This window comes from Cetorhinus maximus, chromosome 12 (genome assembly GCF_964194155.1).
Source record: "Cetorhinus maximus chromosome 12, sCetMax3.hap1.1, whole genome shotgun sequence".
NCBI lineage: Eukaryota > Metazoa > Chordata > Chondrichthyes > Lamniformes > Cetorhinidae > Cetorhinus > Cetorhinus maximus.
The window spans coordinates 96344014-96356487 of NC_135890.1; the positions used below are offsets into that span (position 1 = coordinate 96344014).

Consider the following 12474-nt stretch of genomic DNA (forward strand, 5'->3'; position numbering starts at 1 on the left):
TTAAACTAAAGACAGTCAAACTGCAAGGTTTAAATCATCAAAGGTGTAAAAGCAGGCATTTTGAAGTGGAGATGAACAAGCTAAGATGGGATACAAGTAAATACAACATGAATAGGCATCTGTATTAGGAGATAAATGAGGGGTTGAATTTTTAACTGTTGAATTTCAAAGGGAAATAAAGGAATTTTTACAACCGGCAAAGATCATAAATGAATAAAACAAAGTTATTAAGTTTATTTTTCCCGAGAGTAATGGCCACAAAGACAACATGAAAGATTTTTATATTCTGGAATAGGTAACTTCCAAAGAAAGCTAATAACAATGGGTTTAAAGATGAAAGAGAAAATATATATTTAAAGAAAGATTGAAAGCTGTACGAAAGGTGTAGTCATGTGACATCTTTAAGATAGGGCAAACCTGTGAAATAAGCAGCCTCTAGCCACCCCAGATAATTTTTTTTTGTTCCAGAAAGCAAGGTTTTGAGAGAAGCCTTGGATTTCCATTGTCGAGTGAGAGGGAGAGAAAAGCCTGCAAAATACCTCCCCTATAGAAACAGTGGGTACCCTGCAGTAATATTACTGGATTTTTTAATAGATTAAGCATCTACAGGGACTGTTGCCTGAAAAAGGGTGTTTATTTGTGAGTCAAGCTAAGTAGAAACCTTTTGGTAAATGGCGTAAGACTAAATTTAAATGTAATTGTAATCTTGTGTATTTAAGTTTTCTTTTCTTTTGTTAATAAATGTTATATTTTAATATTTAAAATCTCCAAAAGCGGTAGTGGAATCTTTACTTCCGACTTCAGTACACATACCTTCTCGTAATAAAAATACAAATTGCAAATCCTTGCGATAGCTTGACGTTTTCCTTTGGGATTTGATCAGCCTGGCAATTACCACCTGCCATATCATAACAGGTGCTATATACGGTATTTGCCAGTTGTTGTCGAACTACTTTACAGTGAGAGTTGCGCCTTTCAGAAAGGGAGAAAATCCAAAGAAAAATAGTTTTTATTTCTCCATAATTTCAGTTTCAAATTCACTAATCAAGGTTAAGTGTTGAGAACTCATTTTTGTTGAAAGGAAGGAGGTAACTCCATCCAAAAATTAAAACACAAGAATATCATGTTCAGCTGGAAAACCAAATTTAAATTCCTGTTGGTTGTCCCTTAAGAAACAAGATTGCTAAATCTTGGCTGGGATAGGAGCTACAAAGGGATAGCGTAATGGTGTGTCACTGCTGGGACCTAGGTTGGATGCAGACAGACAAAAAGATGAAAAGTTCCCTCCTTTTAGCTTAAGCATCCTATATAATTCATCTTGGAAGCCGCCAGTGGATGTCAGCCACAGTATAAAAATGCATTTAATTTGTCAGGATTTGGAAACTTGTTCAGAATATCTACCAAGGTTGGCTGATGTGCAAAAAGAAAAATGTCACATTCTGTACAATACTAGCTGACCTTCTGAGTTTGCGGCTCATTATTGGGCAAGATGAGTTTTGTTCTGCATTTAATTGGTGCCATATATGACCTGGGTCTGATAGTTGCTGCCACTCTGTGCCCAAAAAGGGAAATGCTGCTAACATATTTCACCTTGAGCATAAAATTTCAATCAATAAATACAAAATAAGTTCAGGTTACTATTGACTGAAGCCTTCCTCCCTATGAAGAAGTGTTATCTCCTCTTAATAGCTTAATTAAAAGCTGGGATTCTTTGGGGAGAAACAGATGCAAGCCCATACTGTCAATACTCTGTTTCTAACAAGTTTATGTTTACATAAGCTTGTTAAAAAAAGGGAAAAAACATACCCATTCTTCTTAGGCAAAAATGCTTCCATCTCAAAGAAAATATTGCGCCGCTCTTTGATGTCATTGTTGAATTTCTGTATGACTTCAGATTCTTCTCCATTAGCTGAATGTTTATACCTGTGTGAAAAACAATTTAAGCTGTTGAACATCTTAGCCCTCATCCTGATAAAAGAAAACAGAGATACAATGTAACAACAAATGTGTACTGTTTCTAGCTGTCTACAGAGATGAAAGTGGCCGAAGACAAAAAAGTCTGAAATTTTTTGGTGACAGAAATTGTGTAATTATAGCAGTTATGACCTGTAGTGAAATGCAAACGCTTCTAGGTGAATTATTATACTTCAACATTTGTTTTCCCTTTGTTTACCTTCTTTTACCATCAAGATGGACCAATGCATTTGTTTCAAACCACTGAAGCGACCTCAGTATTTCAGCATTCAATGTAGTTAGTGCACGTAATACAGGATAAAGTCCATACCAACAACAGAACATGACTTTGCTGGATAATATACACTCGAAGCGAAGCAAAGGACTATGGAGGTGCTTCGCAAACTATTTTCCAAAGTGACCTATTTTAACTCACCACTGCCACCACCTTCTCAAGGGCAATTGAGAATGGGTAACAAATGCTGGCCTTGCCAGTGGTACCCACATCCCATGAATGAATATAGAAAAAAAACCCTCAAAAATTAACATGACCCTAGATGCCAGCAAAAGCAAAACAGCAATAAAGCAGCATGGTATATAATTAAAGTTTGCACATTATATATCAACATACAATAATAAACCATTGAAATATGAAAATCTAAGTATATAAAATAACATTTTTACAAAGTACATTATGTAGGTTTGAGCCAACACACACACGCCCCTCTTCCCAACCCCCTCCCACTCACTCAGCAGCCCCTCTTCCCAACTCCCAGTCACTCAGCAGCCCCTCTTCCCAACACCCACCACCCTAACAAAGAACTCATTATAAACCTAAATGTAGCAGTTTGAATTAGCAGCAGGGGCAAGTTGTCAAATTAATTTTAGAATACCTATTAACCAAAAGGTTGCTTTGAGTCTATTTCCTAAAAGTACTTTGGCTAATGAATATCAATGACTGCATTTTTCATTCTCAATATGATGATGTTGCATTATTAAGGAAAATTCATGTGTTGAGACTTTTTTTTTTGCAATGACGGGTGTTGCAACATTTTGCATTTTAAAGCCAATTACAGTATAACATCTCATTGAATAAAGAAAAATGTTCATGTCTGATGAGCTCTTTAAATGCAGTGAAAGATTTTGTAATTCCCTTTTTTGCCAGAGGTCAGAAGTCATCAGCCTTCACATGTTCCCTTCCAGTGCACAGGTTTAAGCATCTCATTCTCTTTTGACTTGAAAAAAAATAATAGAGCAGAATCCCTCTCATTAACTTTGGGAACTTCCAGTTTTGACATCTTCATTTACATCTTCTGCAGTCACTGTTTCCAAGACTTCCAGAAAAAAAAACTACTTCTGCATCAGACTTGGGTTCCACTGTTCCCTCCCAATGTCCTATGTGCCAAACGCCACCAAGACTTAGGCTCTGCTGCTTCCCCCACACTCTGGCCTGCCAAACCCTGTCGAGACCTCTGGGTCGCTGCTTCCCTACTCTTCCAACTCTGGCCTGCTGAACCTTGTGGCTCCACCAAGTGGCCAGCAGCAGAGCGGGATGAATCTCTGAGCCTGCTCCTGGCCTCATTATAGGCAGAGACTTCCAGGCTGAGACTCACTCCTCCCAGGTTTGGTTGCTTTGGACACAGTGGTGGCCGAGGGGAGGCGGAGGTTGGATAAAATGTTAAAAGGGCGGATTGCCATCATCCAAAAGTTGGAATTCTGTCAAATGGTGGAAATATCCCATCCTTGTAACTATGCACTTAAGGTGACAGTATCAAATACTAATTTTTTCAATTAAGATTAATGAATCTTCATGCCATCCATTTACATACAATACATGGATATTCAGATTTATTGCATTGTTTTGCCTCTTTCTATTCTCAGATGATGAGTGTTGCTGGCAAGATCAGCATTTAATGCTCAGCTATAGTTGCCCTAGGAAAATGATGGTTGGCCATCTTCTTGAATAGCTGCAATCCATGTGGTGAACGTGTTCCCACAGAACTCCTTATCTAAGGAGTGCCAGGATTTTGACCCAGCGACAAGCATGGAACACTGTGTGCCCTGGGGCTGTTTACTGCTGACGTCAGATGCACAAAAATCAAGCACAAAGCTCAAGAGACACAGGTGTACCATGGTAAATTATGCCAGGGACATTACCAATAGATGATCAAACAATCAATTCACTTACAACTTATTAAAATAAACAAGTTAATGTAAAACCACTACAGTCAATATCAGGATATCAAACATAATGACTGTCAGGAATTCTATTTTTATTCCACAGAGCAATTCTGTTACTAGAAAACACGTGTTAAATTTTATGCCTGATGTAATTGGTCAAATTTCAAAAACCTTATTAAAAGATATTAAACCCTCTAGAAAAAGACATATCTAGGCAAGGCAAGGACAGATTTGACAGGGACACACAAAGGGCCAATTCTTGCTACAGCAAGCATTTTGTGGTGTATGACATCTGAACTTTTTCCTGCACCCTTCTGCTCAAAACATTTTTGCAGCCTAGCTTACTGGAAGTGCAAGCTTGTAATGGCATGGTGAGGACAAAGGGAATCAGGGGCATCAGTGAACAATGAGACCAACAGTGTATCTCCTTCAGCAATGTGATAGGAACATAGGTGCAGCAGTAGGCCATTTGGCCCCTTGAGCCTGCCCTGCCATTTAACTAGATCATGTATGAAAATGGATTTTTAAAAATATTTTGGGGAATATTGTGGTATTCTATTAAAAAAACGCTGGGTGTCTGGGCAAGTGGTTGATCGGTGTCAGGTTGTCTGGGGTTTTGGAAACATGAAAAGGATAAAAGGTGTTAAGTTGAGGCACAAGTAAATAGGTTATATCTAACATTTGCATTTTTAGATAAGTTGAGAGGTTGTTAGGATTCCAGAAGGGGAGACAGAGGTGGCAAGAAAGATGTTTGCATCTTGCGGGAGTTCATAGGTAAATAGTAGTGGGAATATTATATTTTTATTGACCTAAAAGCAAGGACAAGATGGAAACATGAAAGATCTTATATTTGGAAGGGTTTGAGTTTCAAAGGGGTGTGAGCACAATGGGACTGAGAAGAAAGGGGTAAAAAGGTCTATTAGGGTAGCTGCGGATAGCTGGTTTTTAGCTGTTGAGGGGATGGCTGTATAGCTGTTAAGCTGGAGATGGCTGGAGATGATGCGGAGCCTTGGTTCTAGATCCACCCCCCTCCAAACCAGGGGAAACATCCTTCTTGCATCTTCCCTGTTGAGCCCTGTATGAATTGTGTACACTTCAATGAGATCATTCCTCATTCTTCTAAAAACTGTAGAGAATACAACAATCTGGGATGTTGATCATCAGATTCAGGGGACTCATCTACTTTTAGTCCCATTAGTTTCTCCAGCATTACTTTTTTACTAATACTAATTTCTTTCAGGTCCTCGATCTCACTGGTCCCTTGGCTCCCCAGTATTTCAGGGAGGTTTTTTGTATCTTCCTCCATGAAGACAGACACAAAGTATTTGTTTAGTTTCTCTGCCATTTCTTTATTGCCCATTATAAATTCTCCATTCTTTGCTTAAGCCTGTTTTCATTGGAGTTTAGAAGAATGAGAGGGAATCTCACTGAAATGCATAAAACGCTGACAGGGCTGGACAGACTGGATGTAGGGATGATGTTTCCTCTGGCTGGGTGTCTAGAACAAGGGGTCACAATCTCAGGATACAGGATAGGACATTTATGACTGAGAGAAGAAACGTCCTCACTTAGAGGATGGTGGACCTGTGGATATCTCTACCACAGAAGGCTGTGGAGACCAAGTCACTGAATATATTTAAGAAGGAAATAGATAGATTTCTAGACTAAAAGGTATCAAGGGGTATGGGGAGAAAGCAGGAGTATGGTGCTGAGATAGAGGATCAGCCATGGTCATAATGAATGGCGGTGCAGGTTCGAAGGGCTGAATGACCTACTCCTGCTGCTATTTTCTATGTTTCTACATTAATGTGCAAATCCAGAAAGTTCTTAAAATTAGCAGGGAGATGAGGGTGAAATGCAGTTTGTGCGAAGCAATTGGCAGACCAGCACAAAATGACCATCAATTTATTTAAGATCAGGCTAAAAAGCAATTGGAGCTGGTCAAATTATATCTGTTTCTGCAATGAAATTTGATTTTTCAGTTGAGAATAATGTGTATTACAATTTTCTTTACAAAACAGTATTCAAATGTAATTACATATGCTTATCATTAATTTATTTACCTTCGGAGATTGCAGGCAAGGTCTTTAATTCTTCTTTTTTGTTTACTTATCGAGTTGCTGCATATAGTTTGAAGGTTTGTAAGTTCATCGAGTTTTTGTCGATACACTTTATGCGTTTCCTACAACAGAAACATAAAATTAGAGATTCTACAGATTGATCCATAAAGCAAAAGATAATGGGATACTTGCCTTTATTAGCTGAGGCATAGAATATAAGAGCAGGGAGGTTATGCTGGAACTGTATAAAACACTGGTTAGGCCACAACTGGAGTACTGCGTGCAGTTCTGGTTACCACATTTTAGGAAGGATGTGATTGTACTCGAGAGGCTGCAGAGGAGATTTACCAGGATGCTGCCTGGGCTGGAGGGTCTGAGCTATGAGGAAAGATTGGATAGGCTGGGGTTGTTTTCCTTGGAGCAGCGAAGGTTGAGAGGGAACCTGATAGAGGTGTATAAGATTCTGAGGGGCATAGATAGGGTGGATAGGAAGGCACTTGTTCCATTAGTAGAGGGGTCAGTAACCAGGAGGCATAGATTTAAGAGGTAGAAGGGAGTTGAGGGGAAATATTTTCACCCAGAGGGTGGTGGGAGTCTGGAACTCACTGCCTGAAAGGGTGGTTGAATCAGAAACTCTTGTAACATTTAAGAAGTATTTTGATATTCACTTGCATTGCCACAGCCTTTGGGGCTATGGGCCAAGCGCTGGAAAATGGGATCAGTGTAGTCAGATCTTTGTTGACCGGCGCAGACACAATGGTCTGAATGGCCTCCTTCTGTGCTGTAAACATCTATGAGTCTATAAGATCATGTTCATGATGAAAATGCAATTGCAATGCTATTTTTCAAAAAACAAGAAACTGAACTTAACTGCTCATCATCTTAAAGATGTTCAGTAAATCGGGTGCACAGGTCAAGATCCAAGAATAAAATTAATAAACTGACTGAAAAAACTGTGTGCAACACACCAGATTTGTTGGTATTTTCCTTCCCCCGCCACTGAAGACCACCATTTATATTCCTTTCATTAAGTGGTTGCTGACTCCAAGTTTTAAAAAGAACCCCTTATTCAGGTAACAGGTTAGCTTTACTCCAGTAAAACAGCATCCAGTGGTTTGAACCTTTACAAGTGTTTAATTGAAACATCAGGTTGTGCTGTAACTCCATCAAGCCATGAAGCATTTATGTCAATTGTTAAGCTAATTTCACATTTTGTTTCAATTTTTCTCTCCATTTCCGATAGGCCATGGTATTCCACACCAGTTTCTTTCCATGTAGCATTATTAAAATAGGCAGAGTGTCCCATATGACTCTCACCCTTGTCCAGTTATTACACTTACAGGAGTTGTGACATGCTCTCTGATTTAACCTCCTGTTTAAGATTTAACAAAGCTATTATGCATGCAGGTACAGGAGAAATATATCAGGCATTACAAAAACACTCGACTATTATCATTAAGCTGTGAAGTCATTATCTGAATGACATAAACTAACTTTGTTTTTGGGTGCAGGAGGGAGCTGTCATCTTTTGAAGGCACTTTGTAAAGGAGCGACATTTTCCCTTAGAGCATTGTTGTTCAATAGAAATCACTAACTAACAACAGGTGTAGCTATAGCACCACAATTGTAACCACATACAAGAATTTTGGTAGAAAACACCTTACATACAAATAATTAGAGGGGAGAGGAGATGGTGGTATAATGGTAAATGACACTGGGCAGGTAATCTAGAGGCCCAGACTAATGCCCTGGGGATATGGGTTCAAACCCACCACAGCAACTGGAAAAGAACAAAGAAAAGTACAGCACAGGAACAGGCCCTTCGGCCCTCCAAGCCTGCACCGATCATATTGTCCGTCAACTAAAACATTTTGCACTTCCGGGGTCCGTATCCCTATATTCCCATCCTATTCATGTATTTGTCAAGCTGCCTCTTAAACACCACTATCGTACCTGCTTCCACCACCTCCTCTGGCAGCAAATTCCAGACACTCATTATCCTCGGCGTAAAAAACTTGCCCCACACATCTCTATAGTTTTCTCCTCTTACCTTAAATCTATGTCCCCTAGTAATTGACTCTTCCACCCTGGGAAAAAGCTTCTGACTATCTACTCTGTCCATGCCACTCATAATTTTGTAAACTTCTATCAAGTCGCCCCTCAATCTCCATCGCTCTAGTGAGAACAATCCAAGTTTCTCCAACCTCTCCTCATAGCTAATAACCTCCAGACCAGGCAGCATCCTGGTAAACCTCCTCTGCACCCTCTCCAACGCCTCCATATCCTTCTGGTAATGTGGCGACCAGAATTGCATGCAATTTCCAAGTGTGGCCTAACCAAGGTTCTATACAGCTGCAGTATGACTTCCCAGCTTTTATACTCAATACCCATGCCAATGAAGGCAAGCATGCCATATGCCTTCCTGACTACCTTATCCACCTGCGTCGCCACTTTCAGTGACCTGTGGACCTGTACACCCAGAGCCCTCTCCCCGTCGATGCACTTAAGGGTTCTGCCATTTACTGTATAATTCCTGCCTGTATTAGACCTTCCAAAATGCATTACCTCGCATTTGTCCGGATTAAACTCCATCTGCCATTTCTCCGCCCAAGTCTCCAACCGATCTATATCCCGTTGTATTCTTTGACAATCCTCTTCACTATCTGCAACTCCTCCAACCTTAGTGTCGTCTGCAAACTTACTAATTAGCCCAGTTACATTTTCCTCCAAATCATTTATGTATACTACAAACAGCAAAGGTCCCAGCACTGATCCCTGCGGAACTCCACTAGTCACAGCTCTCCATTTAGAAAAGCACCCTGCCACTGCTACCCTCTGTCTTCTATGACCAAGCCAATTCTGTATCCATCTTGCCAGCTCACCTCTGATCCCGTGCAACTTTACCTTCTGTACCAGTCTGCCATGAGGGACCTTGTCAAAGGCCTTACTGAAATTCATGTATATAACATCTACTGCCCTTCCATCGATGATCATCTTTGTCACTTCCTCAAAAAACTTGATCAAGTTAGAGACACGACCTCCCCTTCACAAAACCATGCTGCCTCTCACTAATACGCCCATTTGCTTCCAAATGGTAGTAAATCCTGTCACGAAGAATCTTCTCCAATAATTTCCCTACCACTGACATAAGGCTCACCGGCCTAAATTTCCTGGATTATCCCTGCTACCCTTCTTAAACAATGGAACAACATTGGCCATTCTCCAGTCCTCTGGGACCTCACCCGTAGCCAGTGAGGATACAAAGATTTCTGTCAAGGCCCCAGCAATCTCCTCCCTTGCCTCCCTCAGTACTCTGGGGTAGATCCCATCTGGCCCTGGGGACTTATCCACCTTAATATTCTTCAAGACGCCTAACACCTCCTCTTTTTTGATCTCAACATGATCCAGGCTATCTATACACTCTTCCCTAGACAAATCGACCGCTAAGTCCTTCTCTTTGGTGAATACTGATGAGAAGTATTCATTTAGTATCTCTCCCATTTCTTCTGGCTCCACACACACATTCCCACCTCTGTCCCTGAGTGGGCCTACCCTTTCCCTGGCTACCCTCTTGCTTTTTACATATGTATTAAAGACCTTGGGATTTTCCTTAATCCTGGTTGCCAGTGACTTTTCATGACCCCTTTTAGCCCTCCTGACTCCTTGCTTAAGTTTCTTCCTACTTTCTTTATATTCTCCACGGGCTTCATCTGTTCCCAGTCTTCTAGCCCTAACGAATGCTTTCCTTTTCTTTTTGACTAATCTCACAATATCCTTTGTTATCCAAGGTTCCTGAAACTTGCCATGCTTATCCTTCATCCTAGCAGGAACATGCCGGTCCTGAATTCTTATCAACTGACGTTTGAAAGCCCCCCACATGTCAGTTGCTGATTTGCCCTCAAACATCCGCCTCCAGTCTAGATTCCTCAGTTCCTGCCTAATATTGTTATAATTAGCCTTCCCCCAATTAAACACCTTAACCCGAGAACTCCTGTTATCCTTAGAGATAAAAACAAAAAAAACTGCGGATGCTGGAAATCCAAAACAAAAAATAAAAAATACCAGGAAAAACTCAGCAGGTCTGACAGCATCAGCGGAGAAGAGTACAGTTGACGTTTCGAGTCCTCATGACCCTTCAACAGAACTAAGTAAAAATAGGAGAGGGGAACAAGGCAGAAGAGAGATACGAAAATCCTGACGGAGAGTAGAACAAAACTTCTTCAAGGTAGGCATTTCTTGAAGAGAAGTGGCAGTCAATTAAACACAGAGATAAAAACAAAAAAACTGTGGATGCTGGAAGAGTTTTTCCAGGTATTTTTTATTTTGGATTTCCAGCATCCGCAGTTTTTTTGTTTTTATCTCTGTGTTTAATTGACTGTCACTTCTCTTCAAGAAATGCCTACCTTGAAGAAGTTTTGTTCTACTCTCCGTCAGGATTTTCATATCTCTCTTCTGCCTTGTTCCCCTCTCCTATTTTTACTTAGTTCTGTTGAAGGGTCATGAGGACTCGAAACGTCAACTGTACTCTTCTCCGCTGATGCTGCCAGACCTGCTGAGTTTTTCCAGGTATTTTTTATTTTTTGCTCCTGTTATCCTTATCCACCAGTACCTTGAAACTTACTGAATTATGGTCACTTTTCCCAAAATGCTCCCCTACTGAAGCTTCGACCACCTGGCCGGGTTCATTCCCTAATACCAGGTCCAGTATTGCCCCTTCCTTAGTTGGACTATCTACATATTGTCTCAGGAAGCCCTCCTGGATGCACCTTACAAATTCTGCACCATCCAAACCCCTAGCACTAAGTGATTCCCAGTCAATATAGGGAAAGTTAAAATCACCCACCACAACAACCCTATTGCTTTTACATCTTTCCAAAATCTGCCTACATAACTGTTCTTCAATCTCACGCCGGCAATTGGGAGGCCTGTAGTAAACCCCCAACATTGTGACTGCATCCTTCCTATTCCAGAGCTCTACCCATATTGCCTCGCTGCATGAGCCCACCGAGTTGTCCTCCTGTCGTACAGCTGTGATATTCCCCTTAACCAGCAGTGCAACTCCCCCACCTCTTCTACATCCCTCTCTATCCTGCCTGAAACATTTTAATCCTGGAACGTTTATCTGCCAATCTTGTCCATCCTTCAACCAAATCTCTGTAATAGTAATAACATCATAGTCCCAAGAACTAATCCAAGCTCTAAGCTCATCTGCGTTGCCCGTTATACTTCTCGCATTGAAACAAATGCATTTCAGACCCCCAGTCCCACTGTGTTCAGTAATTTCTCCCTGCCTGCTCCTCCTCTTAGTCCTACTGGCCATATTCACTGGTTCTCAATCATTTATTTCACCTGCTGACCTATTGCTCTGGTTCCCACCCCCCCTGCCATACTAGTTTAAGCCCTCCCGAGTGACACTAGCAAACCTCGCAGCCAGGATATTGGTGCCCTTCCAGTTTAGATGCAACCCGTCCTTCTTATACAGGTCCCAGGAAGAGGTCCCACTGATCCAGATATCGGAAACCCTCCCTCCTACACCATCTGTTCAGCCACATGTTTAGCTGCACTACTTCCTATTTCTAGCCTCACTGGCATGTGGCACAGGGAGTAATCCTGGAGTTTAAATTCAATTAATAAATCTGGAACATAATTGTAATGGTGACCATGACAATTATCATATGTAAAAACCAAATTGGTTCACTAATGTCCTTTAGGGACATTATGTTCTTCCTTTAGGGAAGGAGATCTGCCATCCTAAACGGATTTGGCCTGCACGTGACCCCAGACCCCTTAACTGTCCTCTGAAATGGCCTAGCAAGCAAGTGATGGGCAACAAGTGTTGGCCTTGCCAGCAATGCACACATCCCATGAAAGAATAAAAAAGTGGATTTACTTCTATTTAGTCAAAAAAAAACATACACCACCATTCAGTGCAAAACTTTGCAGTCTGACAAAAGTGTGGAACTCTCGCATGAACTTAATCACTCAGCAAATCTTACTTAAACTTCTAGGTCTTTTTTTACTTCAGAGAGCTTGCTGACAATGTTGACTTACAATTCCAAACACTGCTTTCCAGCCAGGATGCTTGCCTTTTACCATGAAGTGCCCAATTAGTTATGGTGTTAGTTATTTGTTTGGTTTGCTCTCTGGCCTGGAGCAGTTATTCGGATTGTTTCAGCTGACCATGATGACAGGTTCTCTCTATAAACTGTTGCTGGTACTGAAGTCTGACATTTCACCCACACTACACACTATTTTAGCAGATAACGTACAAGCAGTAACC

General features: G+C 41.0%; 1 protein-coding gene and 1 long non-coding RNA gene across 5 annotated transcripts in view; one reads left to right on the top strand and one right to left on the bottom strand.

Moving 5' to 3' along the window:
- The window catches only part of LOC144687719 (uncharacterized), a 71693-nt gene that overhangs the window by 53998 nt on the left and 5221 nt on the right, over nucleotides 1-12474 (top strand). Inside the window, exon 2 of the long non-coding RNA XR_013578199.1 lies at nucleotides 3835-4087. This is a non-coding gene — a long non-coding RNA (uncharacterized LOC144687719). The remainder of the gene's footprint in view (nucleotides 1-3834; nucleotides 4088-12474) is intronic.
- Nucleotides 1-12474, bottom strand: part of tmem120b (transmembrane protein 120B) — an 80767-nt gene that overhangs the window by 47513 nt on the left and 20780 nt on the right. For 3 of the 4 annotated variants that reach the window (XM_078554157.1, XM_078554154.1, XM_078554153.1), the window contains exons 2-4: nucleotides 6198-6316; nucleotides 1807-1923; nucleotides 814-972 (exon numbers count right to left, since the gene is read on the bottom strand). In XM_078554157.1, coding sequence (XP_078410283.1) covers nucleotides 814-972; nucleotides 1807-1835 — 188 coding nt within the window. In that variant the 5' untranslated portion in view covers nucleotides 1836-1923; nucleotides 6198-6316. The remainder of the gene's footprint in view (nucleotides 1-813; nucleotides 973-1806; nucleotides 1924-6197; nucleotides 6317-12474) is intronic. The other variant, XM_078554155.1, reaches the window with a different exon arrangement.